Source organism: Mizuhopecten yessoensis, unplaced genomic scaffold, assembly GCF_002113885.1.
Source record: "Mizuhopecten yessoensis strain PY_sf001 unplaced genomic scaffold, ASM211388v2 scaffold11141, whole genome shotgun sequence".
Lineage (NCBI taxonomy): Eukaryota > Metazoa > Mollusca > Bivalvia > Pectinida > Pectinidae > Mizuhopecten > Mizuhopecten yessoensis.
In genome coordinates, this window is record NW_018408900.1 from 62,532 (window position 1) to 89,473 (window position 26,942).

A 26,942-nucleotide genomic window follows, 5' to 3' on the forward strand; every position below is an offset into this window, starting at 1 on the left:
TAAAAAGAAATTCTTAAGAGCATAAAAGTCAACATAATCTCATGCAGTCACAATACATTGTGACATGTGTCTCTCAATTTTACCCTTTTCAAAAATATTATGCACTCTACATCCATTATAATACATGCACACTGTAATGAGATTCATGTCTAAAACTTAAACATATCAGTAAATACTATATGATACCTGTTTAATACTGAAATTTAAAATGTTAAATCCAGGTGTACTACAGCTAATTAGGCTAACTATTGCAATAAAGGAACATGTGTTCAATTTTAAATAATCCAGCGTAGTATTCAATGATGCACTGCATGTATAGTGAGCCCTTTCTACATTCTAACGACAGTGCGGTGTATGTCTGATTTCATATGGCATTTAGGTATGACTAGAATAATTTATCATTACATTAACCAGTAAATGATGTCACTACAACAGTCCAAATGATGATGAATGCCGGGAGACTAAGCTTTGCAAAGTACACCAGTCGGAAGAAGCATCAAACTTTTTGGTGCTATTAACATAGAAAAGAAAACAAATTCTGAATTGGGGCCAATATTAAATATATTAACTCATTCACCTCTGAAGACACATTTACACCCTTCCAATTGAAAGGTTGGAATGGTTCATTATGAAATTTCAGGGGTGAATGAGTTAATAAAATTGATCAATACATTTAGAAATTAACTGAATTTGAAGGTGGGAATTGTATTAGATAAACACGAATTACAAGGGGAGGAAGGATTTTGAGTTTCTTTCATTTTGATGGTTATTAAATCCAATCATCCTTCAGCATAGGAAGTACAAATGGAAAATACTGTCTATACATCAGGGACCAAATATTACACTGGGGCTTGTAGCGTTATCATCTGGTACATACCAAAGTATACAATATATATGTCAAGTGCCTTCTAAACCACCTGACAGGAAGTGAAGCCTCAAATGGTACAATGTTCCTGAACTCTCAAACACACAAGCTCTAAACCAGTAACAACAACTCACGTATATCTACAATACAATGACCTGGTATACCAAATCTTGTCTCCATTTTGCTTTAAACTTAAAAAGTCCCAAAAGCAATTATTACCTTACCAAGGAACCGTATTGAAGGCTTTGAGAAATTTACTTCTTGTTTTATAGGTCAATTAATGTTTACATTCGAAACAGAACACACACAACTATCAAATATACGGAGAATTCTACATAAAAGAATCTGTATCCATAAGATTACGCTGACTTTTTCTACACATTTCACAATGGCTTTGGTTTAAGGAAACACCTTAACCCTTTCACCACTGTAGACCATTATGGACTCATCCAGATCAATGCATGGTAGAGTCTACTAAAGTTGCATAGGGGTGAAAGGGTTAAGGTAGAGAGCCCCAGCACTGAGGGTTTAAGTATACCTCCAGCAAAGATGGGTTCAAATGTGTGTTGATATTTTTTTCTGCCTTAGAAATGCGGTTACTATAGTGAAAGTTGTATATATATATATAGATAAAATGTATCTCCATTATGATTTTCTACTTTACAAAAACACTTCAATTTTGGGAATTTGGTCCCTGAAGATCTAGAGTAAGGAGCATATCCACTGTGCTACCAATCATGATATTTGTTACTACTTTTTCTACAATATACCTGTAAATAATCAAAATGTTTTAACTTCCTAAGAAGACTTGCAACTGATAATTGTTTTTGTATCAATATAGAGAAAATAAACATAGATTTAGAAGGAAAAAGTTCTTCTGGGTTTGTACACAACAGAAAAGTGCTGGGACCCTCTAACTTAAACTGTTTTTTTCCTTGTATTTTATCTCAACTTTAAAAGTAAGTTAGGGTAAAACTTAGTTCAACTCAGGACATTAAAGTGAAACCATGGCCAGGTAAAGAGTCTGGTACAATATACCAGCTTCAGCCATATAAACACAGTACTTCCAAACATCCAACCTTAACAAAAATGTACCTGTACCTGTCACTGTCAGGTATAATTCTGATCTCACTACGATATGAAATGGCATCATTCAACCAGCAAAAGGGCAAAATTTAATCTACAGATAAAATGTCGAAGTAAATACATGTAAAACAAACATTAAAAAGATACATACTGAAAAATGACAAATAATTGGTAACAACATAATCTGTTAGTGACTTTTGTTTTAGGCATATACATTAAGTATAGATCATGCTACAATGGTGCCACCCTCCAGTATCGGTATGTGAGTGTCATTTGGCATTTAGGCAATTGATTTGTTTTATATGTAAAACATACATACACAAAACTAAATTTAAAATTGAATTAAATTGATGCTCTATTTCACACATGAAAATAAAAATCTCCACTTAAAAAAAAACATAACTTAAAACGATGTTGTTTTTGATTATAAAAATTGTGATCTTTCTCATTATATTATCAACTTTATACATTTAAAAGGATGATACAAATTTTAAGTGAATCATGAAATGTATAAAAATATTTTGTCTTACAGTAATTAATCAGTATATTATGCTCAAAAAAATATCAACCTTTATACATTATGCTATTTCACTCAATTTGACACGACAGTAACTAATCTCGCGTTCATCTGGAAGAAAAACAATCCTTGAAACTTCTCATCTCAACATTACTGTGTATCACATCTCCCTCGTGAGATATTTATTTTTCATGAAAAATTTGCAAGAACTGAATTAAATTATTTCATGAATATTTAATCAGGCACATTAAAAATCAACATTTTTAAAGCCAAATATTTTGTTTCATTAAAAGCATAGCAAATTGAAGTCCTCTGAAATAGACTCTTTCACAATTACTGCAGGACTATAATGTTGGTTGGCAAACATGAAAATGTTGCTGTCACTATAGGAAATGTTGATTATATTGTAATGGCAGAGATGTTGGTTGACATGGGTACTTGAGATCTGCAAAACCAATATTGCAGTCGCAATTTAAACTGAAAGAGTCTATACGTCATTTGAAGATAAAAAATTATCAATTTGCAAAAAATAAATTATTTGCAAAGACAGGACATAACTGATGCCAAGTCTGTACTTATGTTTTGTACACCCTTGATTTTATTTATTGATTTCTTGTAGATAATAATGAGGGCGTTTATTTTCATTATACTTTTATTATGTGTCTTCAGTTGCATAAAAATCATTTTTCACGCGATACTTGAATTCACAATCAATGCTTAACGCCAATTTAAGCAAAAATGAATATCGCATGGATTATACTGTATGTAACAAACAGTATACACAAAACATACTCAACATTGTACACATACTCGTAATTAGTTACTAAGATCAGGCTACGACACTCGCACAAAGGAAACCTCGTGACAACCACACCGTTCATCCCTCCCATACGATGAGTAAAATTTGCACCATAAATTACGATGTGTCCAGAATATTCTAAATCCTTCGTCATATATATCCTTGAGTATTTTCAAGCACTTAAGATACTGGGCAATACTAGGTTCAGCTTTGACCCTGGTCAGGTGAAACTCTATGACAAACTGCTGGACATCCCGGAGTGTTCCCGAGCGCAACATTTCCGGCAATGCGATCCACTCCCAATCCTCGATGTCCACTTTTAAGATGTCAATTGCCCTCTGAAAAAATCACAAATAAGGATTTAATTGACAAAATTTAAAACCTATACCTCAATTCATAAATAATTAATTCTGATCATCAAACATAACTTAAGTATTCTTCCACACCTTAAGGAACATTCACTTTGCTACTGTACAGAGTGATACTAGGCCAAATAAACAGAGTTTAGGCATATATAAACCTAGTTGTGCCCACATGTGCCAACGACTGTGTATATAAATCATGTTGTGTCTTATGAACCTTGGCTGTGCGTTCTGCGAGTTCTTTCCAAAATATTGTACCGTTTTTATATGTCAATAAATTTGACACAATTATGCAAAGAAGTACAGAAATTACATTGAAAAATGAGGTCTATTCGGCCCACACCCCTCACCTGTATTTTATTAACATATTCATTATCAATTTGCTACCTCACATGAAATAAGGCTAGTTACAATATTCTGTATATTGCTTTGGCAAATTGAAGAATCAATGTTTGTCACTAAAAGTTTTGAATGAGCATTTTGGGACATTATAATTCATTCCACCACTCAGTCCTTTCAAATGCATATGGAATTTGGGCAAACGCAAAGACTGACTTAACATGAAATATGCTGTATTTATCCGACAATAAGCCAATGCCAGACAATAAACCCACTTATATTTATTACAATTCAGTTGAAATGTCATATAATACTATTTCATTATCCTGTAATAAGCCCATATCTTATTTAACTTAGATGTTTTTAATGGGGTTAACTGACCCAAGGGAACACAAACAAAACGAAAGAGAAGGTAAGTGAGATAGAAAAGATGTTGATCCAAAGTGTTCTTACTGGGGGCAGTAGATCAATGTTTAGTTCTTCAATGTCCCTTCAGCAGAAAACTCAGAAGAAAATTATGGATTCTGCCGATTTGTTGCCTCTTATGATAACATGCAGGGATATACAGTAGGCCTATTCTTTCCTCTGAACCTGGAGTTACGGTTTATGGGTTGGGCCTTGGACTAACAGCAGGATAACTATGCTAAAATGTACTAGACAATGGACTAGATTACATTTGATGCTTGTGGCAACACTATCTCACCTCCAGATGGCCATTGGTTGTTCGGTGAGCTCCAAACGTTCCCATTTTCCATGGGATACCTTTAACTGTCATTGAGTTATTATCGCTGGTCAGACCGACGTTGTGAAAGAACACTTGATTGCCGTGGATATGGTCCATCATGTTCATACTATAAGGTAAGTTGTAAAAATATTTACATAAAAATTATGGCAAACTTAAAGCATCATCAATTTAAGTCTTGTTCAGATAAAAGTCTATAGGTGTGTACTGCACAGCTATATTGTTTCAACTCATAGGCATGTCATGAGCACAACTGTACAATATCAACTTACCTAGGATCATAGGCATGTCAGCACAACTGTACAATTTCAACTTACCTAGGATCATAGGCATGTAAGCACAACTGTACAATTTCAACTTACCTAGGATCATAGGCGTGCACTTCACAACCATATTGTTTCACAATAGCGTCATCAAAGCTGAAGTCAAAGTTGATTCTAAAAGAAGGAAAGTAATACACCTGTTAGACTATCAACCCCTTATTATAACTGTTTTAACATATACCAAGTACACTTAAACATTTCATTTTTTCAATCGGGATTTGGGGACGGTCAGCCTTCAGATGAAAACATCAGTTTTTGAGCACAATACCGAGATAATTAAAAAAAAGGAGGCCATTTTTCAAAATATCATTAGGAGCAGCCTTTTTGAGGAAAATGACAACATTTCTCACATATATTCCATGGCATATCCTGTGTTATAATTACTTGTCTAATAAAGGAGCAACATCCGATTCTCTTATCTAAGCTATGTGCTAAAAAGTGACTTGATGGGTTGGCATGAAGATGCCTGACTAAAATAAAGCACATGAAAGTCTATTGAGAAAGGCTGCAAATATTAAGGAAATAATGCAATTTGCTTCTTCATACAAGTTATATTTCATCTGCGATTGTAGAGATGTGTTAAGTATACACAGATCAGAGTTCCCTTTATGAAGTTTAAGTTTATACTGTATTTGTAAAATACATTTTACATGATGTTTTTTATGAACATAATTTGGAAAATTCCTTACTTACTAATTATTCTCTGGATTTATTCATTTAAGGTAATGTACACATGAAGTTATCTCCTACAATGAATTTAACATTTATAATAATTCTAACAAGGCACTCAAGTGTACTTGAATTACAGTTTTTCAGAGATTTTCAAGTTACTGTAGACAAAAAGCTCCCTGTGCAAAAATTGGGAAAGTTTTTGACACTATGCACAATATGGGATACTATTGGTCTTCTTTTATAGATGAACTTAACATGAACACAAATTAACTACACTGCATCATAGAGCTGTTTCATTGATCCTTCTAGGAATTATCAGTGATGCTAGAGGCCAAAAAGTTGGAAATAATCCAAATGGTCTAAACTCCTGTTGAAACAAAGTGGCAGTTGCACAAATTTAATTTATGAATTAAAAGATTTTGAGGAGTACTGGCTTATTTCAAATAAAGGAGTCTGTAATGTGTGTACCGTGCCACTACTCAGAAGACTCTGCTGTCAAGTTTACAGCAAACCTCAGGGACTAAAACATCCACCAGCAGTTTACCACCTTGTACCTTGAATGATAAGCATACAGGGTTCTCCCCAGAATTTTTTTAAGCTGATATGTTTCATTTGCAACGAACATTCAAGACGGACACGCTAATATAATACCTTATCAAACCTAAGGGGGTGGGGGGTATTATTATGTTTAAAAAGTTACTTTTAATTACCAAACTTCTTTTGGTGAACATTAAAACCAAGGAAATAAATAAGTGTTTCTTATGTCTGAATTTTCAGCAATATTATTGTTTTAAAATATTCTAAAAAAAATACAATTGATAGAAAGGTGTATGAGTTTTGTACATTGAATAATAGATATGACATTTGTGACATTTGTCTCTTATCTTAACATTTGTATCCCTTACTTAATCCCCATTAAAAATAATTTAAAGAAGACATATTTAAAAGCTGTTTGTGCTTTAGGGGGAAACACTTACATGAAAAAGTTTATATCATAGTTCTTATTATTGTAAGAGAAAATGGTTTAATAAAATGTACAGTGTTTTTATTTCCTCCAAAACTGTATTAAATGCTGCTGTCAGTTAATGTGATCAAAGATTAAAACAGCATTTTTATTTGAGCTCTTCTTCATTAAAAACGACAAATCCGGATTTTCATTCCCCTTTCCGGTTTGTACTTTACACAATCCAAGATGGCGACCATCACTAACTGAATACACACGCTATTTCAGCGTTGTCAAATGCAATCATATGGGAGTAAATTAATTTATAATAGATGTAATAAGTGTTTGTTTTGTTAATCCAACAGTAGGTACCTCAATTAATCACCTATTGACCATGCTAAAAGGATCCGGTGATAATTGCTTTAGGCTCCAGTGAGCACGCTTATTGCCGGACACCTGTGGGCTTGTCGTCCGGTCCCCCTCCCCACTAATTACAGGCCCCCTGTGGCAATACGCCTATCGTGCAACTGACCAGTGGGGTCATTGCTGGACTTGGGTCAGCCGTGTGATTTAATCAGTGTCAATTTCTTGTGTAAAAAGACCACCTTCAGTACAAATAACAAGGTGATACGGTTCACAGTTTAAGGTGATACGGGTCAATTAAGCTGATACGGCAGGGAGGATTTCAAAATGAAGCTGATACGGAGCCGTATCAACTAAATGGCCTGGGGAGAACCCTGGCATAACACACACAGAGTGTTTGCATCTTCAAGATACTATACAAAAAATATTTATGACAGATTATTTCATGCATTTATTTCATAAATGACAACATTCATTTGTCATTTTGTACAAGTTGAGATAGTAATTTGTTTTTTAATTTTGGAAAATATTTTTGGGAATGGGACAAATGCATGGACCCTTACCAGGATATCCATATAGCCATAAGATAGAAATGAAACTTAATCCTGAGGGTCATGAGCGACCATAATATACAGTTGTCAAGTAGGTAAACACTTACCCATAGGAATAGACAAGACAATGTTGGTTAGGTCTAAACTCTTTGTCATCACAAATGTCCCAGCCTCCATCATCAAGTTTGCCCAAGTGGAGGACGCGGTGACAGAAAAACTGAAGACTGTTGATGTATCTGAAAAGAATAATAGAAGTAAGACGTTAATTTTACTAGTTCAATCCTCAATCATAAATCATCATTCTGCCATAAATATACAATGTTGTTCATCATTTTACCATAAAGATACAATCTTGTTCATCATTCTACCATAAAGATACAATATTGTTCTTCATTCTACCATAAAGATACAATGTTGTTCATCATTCTACCATAAAGATACAATGTTGTTCTTCATTCTACCATAAAGATACAATATCGTTCATCATTCTACCATAAAGGTACAATCTTGTTTATCATTCTACCATAAAGATACAATGTTGTTCTTCATTCTACCATAAAGATTCAATGTTGTTCTTCATTCTACCATAAAGATACAATGTCGTTCATCATTCTACCATAAAGATACAATGGTGTTCTTCATTCTACCATAAAGATACAATGGTGTTCTTCATTCTACCATAAAGATACAATGGTGTTCTTCATTCTACCATAAAGATACAATGGTGTTCTTCATTCTACCATAAAGATACAATGTCGTTCATCATTCTACCATAAAGGTACAATATTGTTTATCATTCTACCATAAATATACAATCTTGTTCATCATTCTACCAAAAAGATACAATGTTGTTCTTCATTCTACCATAAAGATACAATGTTGTTCAACATTCCACCATAAAGATACAATGTCGTTCATCATTCTACCATAAAGGTACAATGTTGTTCATCATTCTACCATAAAGATACAATGTTGTTCATCATTCTTCCATAAAGATACAATGTTGTTCAACATTCTACCATAAAGATACAATGTTGTTCATCATTTTACCATAAAGATACAATGTTGTTCATCATTCTACCATAAAGATACAATGTCTTTCATCATTCTGCCATAAAGATACAATGTTGTTCATCATTCTTCCATAAAGAATGTTGTTCATCATTCTACCATAAAGATACAAAGTTGTTCATCATTCTTCCATAAAGAATGTTGTTCATCATTCTTCCATAAAGAATCTTGTTCATCATTCTACCATAAAGATACAATGTTGTTCATCATTCTACCATAAAGATACAATGTTGTTCATCATTCTTTCATAAAGATACAATGTAGTTCATCATTCTACCATAAAGATACAATGTTGTTCATCATTCTACCATAAAGATACAATGTAGTCCATCATTCTTCCATAAAGATACAATGTAGTCCATCATTCTACCATAAAGATACAATGTTGTTCATCATTCTACCATAGAGATACAATGTTGTTCATCATTCTTTCATAAAGATAAAATGTCGTTCATCATTCTACCATAAAGATACAATGTTGTTCATCATTCTACAAGATACAATGTTGTTCATCATTCTACACCCCATAAAGATACAATATTGTTCATCATTCCACCATAAAGATACAATGTTGTTCATCATTCCACCATAAAGATACAATGTTGTTCATCATTCTACACCCCATAAAGATACAATCTTGTTCATCATTCCACCATAAAGATACAATCTTGTTCTTCATTCTACCATAAAGATACAATGCTGTTCATCATTCTACCATAAAGATACAATGTTGTTCATCATTCTACCATAAAGATACAATCTTGTTCATCATTCTACCATAAAGATACAATGTTGTTCATCATTCTACAAGATACAATCTTGTTCATCATTCTACCATAAAGATACAATCTTGTTCATCATTCTACCATAAAGATACAATCTTGTTCATCATTCTACAAGATACAATCTTGTTCTTCATTCTGCCATAAAGATACAATGCTGTTCATCATTCTACCATAAAGATACAATGTCGTTCATCATTCTACCATAAAGATACAATCTTGTTCATCATTCTACAAGATACAATGCTGTTCATCATTCTACCATAAAGATACAATGTTGTTTATCATTCTACCATAAAGATTCAATGTTATTTATCATTCTACCATAAAGATACAATGTTGTTTACTGCATTATAATGTGCTGTTCAAACTCTTTTATAAACTCCTACAGTTAAATTCGACTGTTTTTCGTATCCCAGCAATCAGCTGGTCTTGGCACCATGTTGTTAACAACAACCACAAAAATTGCAGAATAATATAAATTTTCCCTTTTTGGGCCCCTTACTGTATGACTTCTAAACTACGTAGTCACAAACCACAAGTCGTTAAAAAGGATCCCAACAAACTTGATAACGTATATTAAGGATCATTGCACCAATACTAAAAACTGCAGCTACTGAGTATGTTTAGTAAACTTTCGACATAACTTAAGCTTTGATAAATAATTTCTGAAGAGACCACCATACCTTATAGGACTTTTATGAAACAATAATAATGATCAAATAAACAATCTTAACACTCAACTGAGATTTTTCCTGGTCAATGGTAGTGTCTGTCCCAGTCACACCAAAATATAATTAAGGGGAGATCACTGGGCATAAAAAAAAATCCATGGAATAGTTTAGTATTTGCCTGAAGTGGGATAGAGACATCTGTCTAAAAATGTTGATCTATGCATTTTGATCACAGTATAATAATTGTATAAAGTTGTTTATAACTGTATAATAATTGTATAAAGTTGTTTATAACTATAACAATTGTATAAAGATGTTTATAACTGTATAACAGGTGTATAAAGATGTTTATAAATTGTGAAATACATGTAATTATAAACATGGTGTACGGTTGATAGTACAGACACTTCAAGTTTTATCAAGGCACATTCATCTTTAACAGTTTTGAATTACAAGCAAGGACATGATTTTACTGGAAAAAAATTGCGCTTATATGACCAAGACGTTATCTATAAATATGTAAAAAGCAGGTGCACTGCACATATTCTGTTGGTAATACACTGGTATGACTCAAAGTTTATCAAGATAATATTCTTTAAGTGTTTGAAAATTTAGAACCTCTACAACATTTTACTGCAAATGTTATACTATTTAACCTTGGACTAGAGGTTAAGGTCACATTGACAAAATACAGTGCACAGCATACCTTCTGTGGGTGATCCAGATATGCATCAAGTTTCATCAAGATATCTTCAACAGTTTACTAACTATACAGCCTGGACAAAAATTGCACAACAAATTTTGTACCTATTTAGCCTTTGATCATGACCATGCATGAAGGTTGTGGTGACTTTAATACAGTGCAGTACTGCACGATGCAAGTACAAGCCTAAAGCTGTGTCGAGATTAAATATAACTAGCAATTCAAAACGCCCAGAAGAGATGTCTCATTTGAAAAGATCACCGTATTACATAATTTGCTTATGACCAAACAGGAAATGGACATCATTTCTGTTGATTGTTCCTACCACAGTTAAAAATATTCATTAAAAAGTAATGGCTGTCATCCGAGAACATGACCTGAAACTACAAAACAACAGGAATACTTGTGCTAATTTGGTTAATGCCTTACAAGAAGATAAATATACAAAATGTCTAAAGTAAAAGGTAACAAGGTTTTATAATCTTGGGGTTCAGATTGTTAGGTGATTAGATGAAGGGCCAAAAACATTTCAATATTAATGGAAAGAACATGACATTTAATGTAGAATGTATACATATCACCTTCAGGTTGAACTGGGTTTTTGTTCATCTTTGTGGATTTGAGCGAAAAATACTTAATTTTTAAAAATTCACTAATTTCACTAGCCTGATGCCCTGGGCTACCAGATTCTCAGCTTGGGCTAGTGTAATTAAAAGGCATACTAGCCGAGGCTAGTGATTTGTTTATGATGTTATAACCGACACTGATGTTTTTGTTTAATTCTATCATCACGAGGCTATAAACAATTAATGTTTTAAACCTGTGAATTCCTGGTAAATTTCACTACAATATCTATCAGAATACATGGAACTATTCACACGCATTGACGATGCAAGACTTTCTGGGGGTTTTCATGTGTGTGTTAAAAGTGCTAGTAACCACTTTATACAACATAAGATAAATAATATTGAAAGTCAATACTAACCACCAAAATAGTTGTCTTTGTTGCAAATCATTTTCTTTTATTTGACATTCTAAGCTGATGATGTGGAGTAAAGAAATGAAGTTCATCTCTCCAAAGCTGTCGGTAATCAATTTGCTGTCCACCATGCTTGTTTTGGTGGGTTATTTTTTTTGTATCCAGAGTGATTTTCAGCCGCAATCAAAAAAACGTTTGGTTTGCTTTTTGTTTTGTACAAAATTCATTTTTATTTTTTAAAAAGCAATCAGCTTAAGTGGTCATAATAATATTATAAAATAAAGTTGTATTCTTTTAATTGAAAACATATCCTTTTGTGAATGTAATAAAGGTCATGTGATCGTGTCAGCTTGATCCATTTTGTAATTGTCTGCAGGCTAACAGAATTTTATTTCTAGCTAGCAGATTATTAGTGTCAACTAGCCTTTGGCAATTTCACATCACAGAATTATCTCCTTTGTTATTTCCAATTTTACTTTGCAGTTTGTAATTTCTTATATTTATTCTAAATTGATCTAGTGAAAGATGCTTATGTATGAGCATTTTAAGTCATGATTATAATAAATTATCATCAACTATGATGAATCATCGGGTGTAGAGCCAACGCCGTACTTCTGATCTAGGTTCTGTAGGTTCCGTTATCCCTTGCTTGGATACCCAGGGGTATGCAGGGCGATTGAGGAACGGGAAACTAAAGGCAATATTCAATCGCAACAAGCTCAGGATAGGTTGGTTTCTTTATTGTATGTCTACCGGTTTCGCCCGAACATGTGTTTGATGGCGTCTTTCATAATTTCAGGTTCCACGGTGTAACCTGGATGCTGCTGGTTTAGGTGTCTTTTATAACTTTCCATTCTGCCGTATGACCACATGTTCGGGCGAAACCGGTAGACATACAATAAAGAAACCAACCTATCCTGAGCTTGTTGCGATTGAATATCAACTATGATAGATTTTTTTGTGTTGGGCAGGGCGATACAAATCATGAATGCATCAGTTATGATCACAATGATTCGTGTAGGCATCAGTTATGATCACAATGATTCGTGTAGGCATCAGTTATGATCACAATGATTTGTGTATGCATCAGTTATGATCACAATGATTCGTGTATGCATCAGTCATGATCACAATGATTCGTGTATGCATCAGTCATGATCACAATGATTCGTGTATGCATCAGTTATGATCACAATGATTCGTGTATGAATCAGTTATAATCACAATGATTCGTGTATGCATCAGTTATAATCACAATGAAGAGTTTTACTTTAGAGTTTTCTTGACTTGGGAGTATTCTCCCTTCTATATCAAAGATGAAGCAACCCAAAATTAGTTTTTCTGGCTTAGAGTAACCTCCCCTGTCAAATTAAAGGCTTTGTGGGTCATTGATAAAGCATAGGCTTTGTAATGTAAAGGTTCCAAGTTCCACCCCTGTAGTTTTTGCATTTTCCTTAATTTTATTTCTAAACATTACAACTTTGAACAAGTATAATTCTGTAAAATGCACAGCAGCATGTGATTTTCATTGAATACTTTAATTGAAAAGGCTTAAACAAATTTTTCACAACAGTGATAATGGTTATATTACAGTGTAACATGTTGGTACCCTTGACCTTAAAACTCAAATAGTCAAGTATTCATATGTGTAAATAGCTATAGACAAATATACTGTCAGAACTATAGCTATGTTCTATATACAGGCCTTATATAACACAGACGGAAAGAGGCCAATTTATATGTGTGGAATAAGTGATTTTAAATGGCCAACTTCCTGTTTTGATGAAGAAATGAATTAACAAGGAATAACTTGACCCTGGGGTGCAGCAGTCAACTTGCTTTTATTGTATCACAATGGATGGTGCTATGGTTTTGTATACTACAAACTCTTTCTGATGTTCCCTGGCAAGCTATTGTCGCTGATGAATCTCAAATTCTACAACAATTTGTTTTGTTTTAACCTTGGATGTGATATAAACAATTGTTTTACTGTGTACATATGAAAGCCATAAGATTTATAATTATTTCTGTTTGTTTTGAAATCATGTGGAAGATGTCTGCTTAGACAAGGATCACAAACGTGTGACAAAGGTCATTAGGTCAGCCGAGACTCAGGGTCACAAACGTGTGACAAAGGTCAATAAAACAGCCGAGACTCAAAGTCACAAACATGTGACAAAGGTCATTAGATCAGCCAATACTCAGGGTCACAAATGAGTGACAAAGTTCATAAGATAAGCTGAGATGCAGGGTCACAAACTTGTGACAAAGGTCAATAAAACAGCCGAGACTCATAGTCACAAACATGTGACAAAGGTCATTAGATCAGCCAATACTCAGGTTCACAAAGGTGTGACAAAGGTCATAAGATCAGCCAAGTCTCAGGGTCACAAAGGTCATTAGATCAGCCAAGACTCAGCGTGACAATGGTGTGACAAAGGTCGGATTAGATCAGCCAAGACTCAGGGTGACAACGGTGTGACAAAGGTCATTAGATCAGCCAAGACTCAGGGTCACAAACGTGTGACAAAGGTCAATAAAACAGCCGAGACTCAAAGTCACAAACATGTGACAAAGGTCATTAGATCAGCCAATACTCAGGTTCATAAACGATTGAGTGACAAAGGTCATAAGATAAGCTGAGATGCAGGGTCATGAACCTGTGACAAAGGTTTGATTGAAATATATTTTTATTTGCATTGAATATACAAAAGGGATTGGGCACACGTTGTACAATTTATATAAAGCCTTTTCCCCATGACAAAGGTCATAAGATTAGCTGTGATTCAGGGTTACAAACCTGTGATAAAGGGTCATGACATCCTGTCTGATCATGCGATCCATAAACTGTTTAGGTGGCAGGACTAATGTGTCGTTGTTTGGGTCTGGGTTCATGTATTGTAGCCTTTCTGCCCTTGTTAATTCCTTTGGCTGAAAACAAAAAACAGCAAGAAATTTAAATGCAGTACAATTTTGTCCTTTTCACTGCAGATATGACTATATAACTGTTAGACAAAAACTATAAAACCTCATATAACCTCACAGTACTCAGTCTGTCCGAAGTCTCATGAAAAGTCAAATACTCTGGTAAAGCAAGGTCACACTGGTGAAGGTCAAAGGTCAAGTTTACAAAAGTCCTGCAGCATGCTGTACTCATACAGGAACATTATAACATAAAGTTGCACGACACACAGGAGCAGTATAACATAAAGTTGCACGACACACAGGAGCAGGATAACATAAAGTTGCACGACACACAGGAGCAATATAACATAAAGTTGCACGACACACAGGAGCAGGATAACATAAAGTTGCACGACACACAGGAGCAGGATAACATAAAGTTGCACGACACACAGGAGAAGTATAACATAAAGTTGCACGACACACAGGAGCAGGATAACATAAAGTTGCACGACACACAGGAGCAATATAACATAAAGTTGCACGACACACAGGAGAAGTATAACATAAAGTTGCACGACACACAGTAGCAGTATAACATAAAGTTGCACGACACACAGGAGCAGTATAACATGAAGATGCACAACCCTAGCTATTAAGCATATGTATATAGCCTCTGTACTTAGTCTAAGATCAAAAGTGAAGGTCAAGAAAAATGCTTTGAATGAGTACTCATGAATCAAGACACGTAAGGATGTGAATTTACATAGCTTCAGTACTTCATCCATAACTGATCTACAAGCAAAAATGTATTGACAGGGCCTTCAAACAATGGCAGCCATTTTGTAAGAGTCGTGGGACATCAAAATGTTAGAGTAGACATAAAAATCTACAGTACATTTTCTGACGGTAGTCCAAGTGTGTTAATAATACCCGATGAATTTACAGTAAATTTTTCCTTTTCATACAAAAAATGGGAAAAATCAGTGACAGCCTTTTGTCCACATGTCCATGTATTTCTTTATTCATTTGCTCAACAACATGCTTTATCCCTTAGATAATTAGATGATCATATGTTGATATTCAGAAATAAATGTGTTGAAATATGTATGCATCGTTACACATGATTCTGTCTGGCATTTCAACCCACAAAGGTGTACAATTATTCCACTAGCCTATCCTAATAAACCAGCAGAGGCTATTTCACTCTTTACAATTACATGTTACTGTAGAAAAAAGATCCCAAAAATGTGTTTTTTATTTTTTAATAGTGTTGAAAACCACAGGTAAAACCTGTACTGGCATAACATATAGTCTCCTTCATTAGAATCATATTACCTCACTTTATTGCCCCACTGCCAATACAGCGATAAAGATTGTGATAAAGATTACAGGACATAACAAAAGAGGCCGAGAAGGTAGATCCTGTACTGGAAATATCAATCACTCCAAAAAATACTCAGAATTATGCAACACTTAATTATGTCCTGTTTCGCTATTGAAATATTATACCAGAAAAGGGTTCTTTTCAAATTAGAAGTCAGATCTTTTTGCACAGTGAAGATAAAAGTTCAGAAACTGTGAGGTCCTTCTGAAATCCTTTGCCTCAGTTTAAGATATTGGGATGGTAAAAACACAAACCCCGAAATTGTCATTTTGATGTCATACACACACCATAATTAATATTGCATTTCATTATGGTAAATTAAAGAGTACCAATGCACAACTAACAAGGCATCACAAGTGATACAAATCCCCTCGCATTCACACATTGTGACATATGTAAGAGGAAATATTGTCACCAGAGCGATGACAATTTTTTTAGAGTGATGACAAAGAGTGTAACATATATATAAATGTACGTACGTACAGGCGGAATCCTATATCCCCTCGAACTTTCATTGCGAGGGGATAATAACTACAAAGAAGAGTTCCACTTCTGAGCTGTTCATCAAATTCAGAGTACATGTTCTTACCTGTCAAGGTATGCATCTCAGTTTGATGCTGTGCATTATGATAAATGGCTTGTTATGTAGGTTAAGTGTAGTAGGACTCTGTACTTTTTGTTTTTATATTTATTTTTTTGTTTCAAATACAGGTTCTCAAATTTCTAACAACTAAAATGACTCACAAGATGTGATCTTTATTGAATACTTCTATATGAAATAACAAATATCAAAGTGTTAGGACAAATTGTTTAATGGCATGTACATATATGGCAAAACAGTTGTTGATTCAGCTTTCACACAATAGATCTTTAGATGAAGATCAGCCACATTTTTGCCAACGCTGCAGGCATTAAAGTCTAACAAACCACATATTGCCCTCAACCTGAGTCGGTAAGTGAAAAACATTGCAGTAAAACTCTTATTTAGAATTCTTGCACATACTTGTACCTATAGAAATGACAGACCTATACTTGGGTTCCATTGAATTAGCCTGGTAGTATTGAATTATGCAATTCCTTTTGTATTTAATATCTGTATAGTAAAAAATTCCGAAATTAAAAGTTATGCAGAAAAAATACTTTGATATATTGCACGTAGTGACCTGATATTAAAATCCCCCAAGGCTTGTCAAAAATATGTTACTGAACACACGCTTGCTCTTATGATATATTACACATACAGTCAAACCTGTATTAAGAGGCCAACCAAGGGTTGCTTTAGACAGGTGGCTGCTAAAACCAGACTCACCCGAAAATCACATGAATGGTAGGACCTGCCCCAATTTGCAAGCTGTAAATCGCTGTGTAAACAACTTGTCAATTCAACGTGTCAAACCTTACCTATGGTTTTCAAATACACATTGTAATTAGCTTTGCTCCATTGAGATGTGTTCCTGCTTATATATTGTGATCTTCTTAATGTCAATTTCTGGACAAAATAACCACTGAATACAGGTGGAGATAACATCTCGGGCCAGAGTTTTGGGACCGCTGGCCGCATTAGACAGGTGTCTGCTTATTTCAGGTTCATTATATAGTTTTTTCTATCAGGCGGACCACAGACTGACCACATAAGGGAGGTGGTAGGCAGTTGTCAATTAAAGTTATTATATATGAAATATTCTTGTAAAATATCACATGCATAAAAATCATTTTGATTTCATATTGGATTTATCAAGTATTATTACGGTAATTGATAGGCTTTCATTGAATTTCTCACATGTTACCTTAAAAGTAGGTCAAGGTCAATTATATTTTAACAAACTTGATTATTAACAAGCAAGGTTATACTACAGACCTCATACATCTATCGTATTACTCTGTGTCATACAAACCTGACAGTGTCCTACAGTAGCATTCTAGGCCCTAAGATTTAAAGAATCTTTTTTAACACATTTTGTCACCTGTTACCTAAAATTAGGTAAAGTCATCTGAATGCCCATTATAATGATATCTCTTCAAACTGGTAAACTACAGATCATACATCATGACTGTAAAATGTTACTAATCTTGAGAAGACCTTGTTAATTAAGCGTTGACAACATATTTAACCGGTTTGACCTTGAAAATGGGTGAAAGGCTTTCACTCCAACATTGAATTTAACAGCCCTTCATACCAGCAAACAACAAGTATGTATCAATAGTCTACACCTTTTTGAGAAATTATTTGAAGACAACGTTGACATGAAAAGTCAACAGACATTGTAATGTACATACATGTATAATGCCAGATGAGCTTAGACCAAACAAGGGAGGTAACTGTAACATAGATCACCGTAATTATAACATATACGGTAATGTACAACCTTATTCACTGTACCCAGATCACCGTAATTATAACATATACGGTAATGTACAACCTTATTCACTGTATCCAGATCACCGTAATTATAACATATACGGTAATGTACAACCTCATTCACTGTACCCAGATCACCCCTAAAATCCACCAAATTATATACAACAGATATGTCAATCATCTTAAACCCATACAAAGTGCACCAGCATATATATATCTATTCCATTCAGAAACAAGACCTGTTTGTTTGCCACTTAAAATGTTGGAAATGATATAGCCTTATCGCTTTTTGTCTTGGTGTTTTGCAGTGTTGGCATCTTGCAAACCACAGCACTAACACACATGAATGTGTGCCTCTCTGGGGAGGAGACATGAGTCACCCTTCAGACAGTGCATATTGTTTACTTTATGTATCAATGCTGACCCTGTACTATTAAACTCATTTCTCACAATCACCAGGGCATCTTCCAAGCATACACCAGATCTGTACAATTACAATAATTATATAAATAACTTTTCACAACATGTCACATTATATATATATGTCATGTATATGTGCACCATGAATGCTGTTCACAGATTCTTTGGGATATAACCCAGAGGCTTAAAAAGCCTTAAATCACTTTTTCACACTGCATGTTAACAACACCAATGCATATATTCACATATACATGCAATAAGGTTTGTGGCTGCTAAGGAAGAGGATTATTTCACTACACCTTATACAGAAACATTCATGAAACTTCTTATGTAAACATAATAGAACACATAGATCTAGACACCTGTCTGGCCCTAATACATGTAGAGGTATGTGCTGCCAATATTCTTACACCTCTCTTCCTATCCCTCCATACCAATACATAGTGCTCTAAGAATAGTTTCCAATGTAAAGACCTATAATTGTCTTTTTATGAAAATGGAGGAAGTCAGTCACAGATTTATTAGGAGTTCATTTTTAAAGGATGGTTTGTATATACTGGAACTGATACCACTGCAGCTACCATATGCATGGTCTTTATTCTGTCACCGAACTGTTACTCCAGACTGGTGAAAAACATGTACCATATGAAAGCCATGGTTCACCATAGAATTATGGCTTAAAATGAGTGATCTGAGGGTCGTACACATGTAAGTTTGAACCCCCCCCCCCCCCTCCCCTTGAAGAGTAAATGTTTGTATTGGTGTGATAGTCACCACTGTTGGTAATATAAATAATTATGGCTTCAAATGTGTGAGCTGAGTTGGTGTGACAGTCACCACTGTTGGTAATAAAAGTAATTATGGCTTAAAATGTGTGCGCTGAGGGTCGTACAGAATAAATGATTGTATTGGTGTGACAGTCACCACTGTTGGTAATATAAGTAATTATGGCTTCAAATGTGTGAGCTGAGTTGGTGTGACTGTAGTCACCACTGTTGGTAATATAAATAATTATGGCTTCAAATGTGTGAGCTGAGGGTCGTACAGAGTAAATGTTTGTATTGGTGTGACAGTCACCACTGTTGGTAAATACTTGTAGTACGTGTGTACCAGTATCTGGGTAGGAGGCCATTGAGACACTACAGGTAACCAATTCGGAAGTGGGAATGAATCATGTGTTAATTACCAAAGATTAAACAGTGCTGTGTTAATAAAGACACGTGAAAGCTTGTAGTCTTTCAAGTCTTATCAAAAAGGACAAAAAAACTATTTTTTACATTTTGACAAAATATTTCTGGCTATAACTCTTTACTATACGACATTTCGGTATGATGACCCCCCAGATATGTGGGGTGAAAAAAGGAGAGACATGAAATTAACAAATGAATTAGACTGTCAAATTGCAATGCCCATACAAACTGTCTAGTTTAAATGTTGAGAATGAAAATCATACCTGATGTTTTTGATGGATTTTTTTAAAGGTTTAAAAAAAAATAATAGAATGGGAATTACATCATTTAATAAGACATTTGTGGATGAAGGCTTTGGTTTCTCTATACTCATATTATTATCATGTCGACAATAAATTGTAACAAACATAAAATTGAGCCTAAATTTTAAGCGATACGCTGTGTGGTAATAATTTAATCGACTCTTTAAATACATTGATCATATCTCTGAGAAAGCATAGGCTGTTGTTTAAGTTGGAAACAGTTCAGCTTCTATCAGGATACACCCCTACATGTCGGGGATCAGGAAAAGAATACACCTGCTGTTACCAACTACATTTATCGTAAGAGGCGACTAATGTGTGAACCCCCTGCAGATTTGGAGATTTGCTTTTGTGCCCTCTACTTGGGGATACAAAAGCGACCATAATAAATCTGCTGCACCTATTGCAATAGTAAAGATCTTTATATTTCTCTCTACTTCTAACTCTTTTAATTCCTTACACCTTGCTTGCCAATACCTCACCTTTGGCTTTAATGTTGAACGTTCGCCCCAGTGAGAAAGGCAATGGGCAGGCCAGGACAAACCAAAGTCCTTAAAAATGAAAGTTCTTAATCCCTGCTATATAGTATAACACTCAGCTTTTAGAGGAATGGCAATAACTGGTTCACCCGTTGTCAGTGAAATGTGAACTGGCGGAATGCTGTACTAGCTAGATGCCTTTGGCATGGTATTTCAGTGAGATGGCTCTATAAAGTCGGCATCAGATCCGTGCCATCACAAGGAGGCAATAACCCCAACATACCCTGTCTCCGTAGTCCGGCACACATACACACGTACACAACACACATGGAAGCACATCCTTAAATGTCCTAAGATATTAATGGGACGTTAAACAAAATAAAGCCAAACCAAATCTATCAAATCTCTTTGGCTGAAGCTGATATTTTCAAGTCCAGGACGCAACTTTGTAGTGTTTACACTACCCCAATAGATGTAGCTTTCCATTTTGTTTCTCTATGTTAAAATATGGAAATACTCATTGCAGTATACACTCATTTTTAAAACAGATTTTAATTTACTGCTTTTGTACAAAGAAGTTAAAATTACAGTGTACAATATAAGTTTATATATACTTCAATCTAATACATGTATACAGTAATGGCACATCGACTATAATTACTGTATCCGACCTGATAACACACTGGGTCTGGGTAACTCATAAGTGGGGCACTGTTCAATTCAATTCAATTATTTCCTCAAAAAAAAAAAAAAAGATTTTTAGTGTAAATGTTCTTGTTAAAAACCAGCTGCTAGCAAAACTGATTATTTTTTCAGAAAACATGTACTTGTAGGTCACCTGATTATATTGCAAGTGAACATTCCAGTGGTTATTCTATCCAATTCACCACCTGTTTCACAGTTTACTTAGAACACTGATTTTGATTAGAAATGAAGGTCTCTTGATTTAATTTGCTCAATTGAATTTTCCATTCATAAAGTTGTATACAATCATTTTGAAAGATAGCACATGTACTGGTCCCTGAATCAGATATTCCATATATGGCAGGATTTATTTCCATTCAATTACTCAAGAGTCTGGGCTAATTAAAACACCAAAATGGTGGCAGATATTTCCAACTTACACAAAACAAGGCGAGACATCTTCCAGAAATAACAGAATCTTGAACAATAAAATTTTGAAATTTACTGTAAGAATTTGAGACATCTTTATTATGTATACCGGTACCTACAGTTAAGGCACCTTCATCAGGACAAATGTGGTATAATATTATAGAGAATGCATAATTAAACATTAAACAACCCATAACAGTCTAAATGTATGCAAGCTTCTAAAGGTTAATAACAACACATTAGATGGACTATATATTAAATCCATATACTGGTTTATTTTACAGTCATGTAATGGAGGCTGTATTAATGCTAAACATGTATACAGCTTGTATACAGCTCTCTGTACGATTTATACGATTTATACACCATAATGAAATCTTACAGATTCAAGTATATATATAGTCATCCAAGTTGGACTTGGACACTGAGTACATGTCGCTGTCAAAATGCAAGTTAAGAAACACCAACAGCACAAACAAAAATTGAAAAGATCAGTAAAAACATTCTCTCAGAAACAGGAAGCACATTATGATACATTTTTGCTCATAATTATTACGAAGTCACCAGCTCTGATTGCCACTATATAAAGTGACACAAACTTGACATCAACATGCAACTGACAATTGACAGAGGAGATCATTGCTCATGAACAATTATAAAGAAACGTCCATTGTATATTACTAACAACATGTTGTCTCCTATAATGCACTAAATTGGTTTTAATTCGAAAATATTTGTTAACCTCTCCCCCACCCCCCACCCCACCCACCCCTTCCACATGAATTGTTCATGAGGAGCATCAGAGGTTCTTTACTTGCACTGCTGTCAGGACTATTAAACATCTGGAGTTTGAAGTAAAACACATAAAAACACAGATCATGCAGTGATCATTCCATATAGAGAAAAATTACTGCCCTGAGGGCTACATCTAGAATATATAATGTCTTCATTGTGTAACTTTTATCAACTTGAGGGATTTAGCTGGCAGTAGCTATATCGTAGTCTGCTATCAAACTGCAATAACCAAAGGCCTGTTCCCAACAATGAGCAAGATCAAATGACATTATGCATATTCATATAGATATAATGATCCCTAAAATGCAGATTATGTACACCACACTAAAATAAGAATTAGATGACCAGACCAGAAACCTGGATTTATTATCAAACAAATGATTCTAGTTTGCTGATTGCTTGTTAAATTTGTATATCTTCTTTAACACCTTGATGCGTTCGTTTGTTTGTGCTTTACATCCTATTAACAGCTAGTCATTTAAGACCGGGCTGGGTTTTGGTGATGGTGGAGAAACATGTACACCGGAGTACCTGGAGAAAAAACAACGATCAGGGACAGAGATATCAGTCCTTTTACAGAGATGCTGTAGGTCTTGGCTAGATTTTACAGGTCAATGTTTTTTTGAGATGTCTGTTACCACAGGAGCTACATGTCAAGGTGGAGTCATCTGTCAAGCTATGATTAATCATGTCATCATTACATACAAAAAAAGTGATGTCCCTTGGGGCTTATCTGCCTTCCAGGCATTATGTCTTTTCATCTACTGACACAGTCCATCTGTCTTTATACACAGGCTGTTTGTAAGCGACTCATTAGATATAAGCAATGCCTTCAATATGAAAGTATGGTAAGCCTAGCCTCATTTACAATATGCTGGACTAGCTGTCACACCTGTCATGATAAGATGCTGACTATGAATAATGAACAGTGGTTATAGATACATAAACCATCTAGTTGCTTAAAACTGACTGACTGAGGAGGATTTCCATTCAGCTCTATCGATAAGAGTACTGGACTACTACAACATTCATTAGTTTGTAGTCTTGGGTTTGAATCAACTCCCCAAATAAAATTAATCTTAATGGTTCAAATTTGATTGGCTTTCAAACATCATAAAATAAATAAGAAAACTAGAACTGTTGCCGGAATGGCTGATTTACAACCCCTGCCTGCACCAAGAACTGTACAAATAGTTCGTTTGAGAACATTTTAAAACAAAAAAGGCATAACTCCCTAAACAGAGGAGGTTATTCCAATTTATATACTTTATTTATAATCTCTCAATGTGATTGCAAGTGTTACATGTGCATACAATGATGTACCAAGTATCATTCAAATCGTTGCAGTACTTTGGGAGCAGTAGTGTGAACAACTCTTTAAACAAAAGAGCATAGCTCCATAAGGAGTGGTAATACTAATGTATATACTTTATTGAGATCTCCTTGATGTAAGGGTTCTTTGTACCAAGTGTCATTTAAATTGGTGCAGTGCTTAGGGAGAAGCAGAGCGAACAATATTCTTAAACTAAGGGACATAACTACCACCACATACAGCCAGATCAAAATATTAATCGCAGGCGCACAAATCCAGAGTTTGTTGTTTTAACATCAGTGAAGCTTCAAGAAATTTGGCTGATAGCTGATGGAGGTCAGGACAACCTAATTCAACTATACACCCCACTAACTTAATTGCATGGAGTATAATAAAACATGGGTACTAGTTTATTGTTATTTTTTCTGAAACCAATCCAACAGCTTGGTCAATGTCTGCCAATATCTGTGTGATTTGATAGCTATATAGCTTATATACATTGTAAAAGGTTGTAGAAATAATTACTACCTGTGGAAGTTTTTTGTGTATGATTTGAGAAGTGTGAATGTATTTGTATTTCAGTTATGTTAATTAAGAAGGAGTTACATCCCTTTAATTTTTTTGTTTATAAAAGTAACAGAATCCGTTAATTTAGCCACTGCTGGAGAGAATTTATATAGGCTTTGCCTGTTATTCCATCCAATTGACTTGTATCAACTTTGTCAATAAAATTTGTTGAAATGAAAAAACAGCTTGGTACATATTCCAAGGATGCAAAGAAGATAATGTGTATCTTGAGCTGAACGATGCCTATACACATAGTATATTTCAATGAGTTGAGTTGCATTTTTTTGAGTGTTAGCACCACTGTATATATATATATATATATATTCTTCCAGTTATTAAAATGACCAGTTACACCTAATGAGTCACAGATAATACCGCAAGATGATGTCACGTCTTAGAACGTCAGAAAATGTATGAAAACAAAGAAAATGATTAATACAAAACAATTTTGAAAACCATGACAATTATCTGAACATGTTTGTTGAAAGTATACACACTAAGGTATGCCCGCCTGTTCATTCATGTTCAGGTGTATCTATAAGTATTTCAGGGCCTATTTAGTCAAAAAACACCTTTAAAATCGATACGATACTGAAAATATATGCCTCCTTATGAAACTGTACGTAAGTCGATAATGACATGACCTTATAATAATAATAATAATATACAATATTTATATAGCGCCCTATATAATTTACTCCAAGGCGATTTACAACATATTGATATTAGTAATGGTTATAATTGTGAAAACAAACAACAAAGGCTTGCAATCACTTTCATACATTTAACAAGCAATGTGCACATAATTGAACAAATAAAAGGGTGGTATTTACATGACGTCTTTGCAAAGATTCTAAAATGCAGACGTGAAAATGTGAGTTTTTATGTCCCTCTTGAACTTGGCCAGGGTATTTGACCTCCTGATAGCAGATGGTAAGCTATTCCACAACGTAGCCGAAACCCTCCCAAAGCATCTGTTTCCGTAGGTCACACGAGATTTTGGGACACACAACAAAAAGGGTAACAAGTTCCTGTAGGTACTGATGAGCTGTTCCATTCAGTGCCTTGTATGTGTATACCAGAAATTTGTACTGCGACCTGTATCATACAGGTAAACAGTGCAACGAATAAAGCGCAGGGGTGATGTGCTCTCTCTTTCGAGTACGAGTAACTAGCCATGCTGCAGTGTTCTGGACAACGGCTAGCTTATAAGCCAATGTCCAGTATGATATTTTTTTCTTTTGGGAAAGCTGATGATAAATATAGCTACAACCCAAATAGAGCAATATCTGGGCCTTTCAGTGAGAATTTAACCCACAGTGTCAGGGACGGGCAAACATTTTCTTACCTTAAAATTAAGCTTGTGTTGATGGTTCTCAACTTCCAATAACAGTCTCTCTGTGCATAAGGGTTCTCAGAATATTATTCTGATACAATATTTTGCATCTACTAACTTTGTTGTATATAGGAAATTGCAACAAATTGATAAGATTCAGGAAAGGGTGAAGATAATATATATTCTATCTCTATCCTAGTATGGTAACAATTAATACAAGTTCTCAATACTTTTAATATTTAACTGTTTACATTAACATATATTTCTTAATGCAGTACACCATTTACATTGTGACACGTCCAACCAGTCTGACCACTTGACCACATACTGGTCGATAACATTTCACAGATGTGACCAGCTGAATCTGGTCCTTAGCTTGCCTAAAATACCCATGTGATAGATTGTATAGCTACAAAGCTTTACTGTGCTAAGTTTCAAAATAGATTGTCCGCCACGGTTCGTCCCAAAAAACATATACACAGTACACCGTGAACCTAACGAGTACAGCTGACGTCTGAAGAGACGAATATGTGTAAACAGTCGAGTTACCAGAAGGGGAGCACTGGTCATATGTGTTAGCCCAGAGACGTCTCTGGTTAGCCTACATCTTCAATAAAAAGCGGTACTCACCTTCGGTGCCTCAGTGGTCGGAATCGCTCCATCGCTGAGCTGCAGTTTGAGACTGCCTTTGTTGACCCAGTATATGGATGAAAACATAAATATGGTCCCTACAACGGCGAGTAAGGTCCAACGCGCCCTCATGTCTGAGCCTACTGTTTCTGACGGCAGATTTTCACCGCACACTCTCGGTCTTATTCCACGCGAACATTCGTACGGGTTAGCACGTCTAGATTGTGATCACGAGGCGCCTACGGGGAAGTCTATGGTCATTGTATTTACTACTTGGTAGCCTTAATTTGATACTGAGAGGTAATAGGCCGGGGAACCCCACCGGGTATCAATAAATAGAAAGGATGTTAACTTCCACGAAATGAACGGAATGTGTC

General features: G+C 34.9%; 1 protein-coding gene across 1 annotated transcript; it reads right to left on the reverse strand.

Moving 5' to 3' along the window:
* Positions 1-581: 581 nt before the first annotated feature.
* On the reverse strand, positions 582-26,942 carry LOC110466701 (methyltransferase-like protein 24). Its single transcript, XM_021523396.1, has 6 exons — positions 26,566-26,942; positions 14,572-14,702; positions 7,670-7,798; positions 5,073-5,147; positions 4,672-4,819; positions 582-3,605 (listed from the first exon to the last, which is right to left on the reverse strand). Exons 1-6 carry the CDS (start codon positions 26,695-26,697, stop codon positions 3,303-3,305), a joined length of 918 nt encoding a protein of 305 aa, XP_021379071.1. The 5' UTR covers positions 26,698-26,942; the 3' UTR covers positions 582-3,302.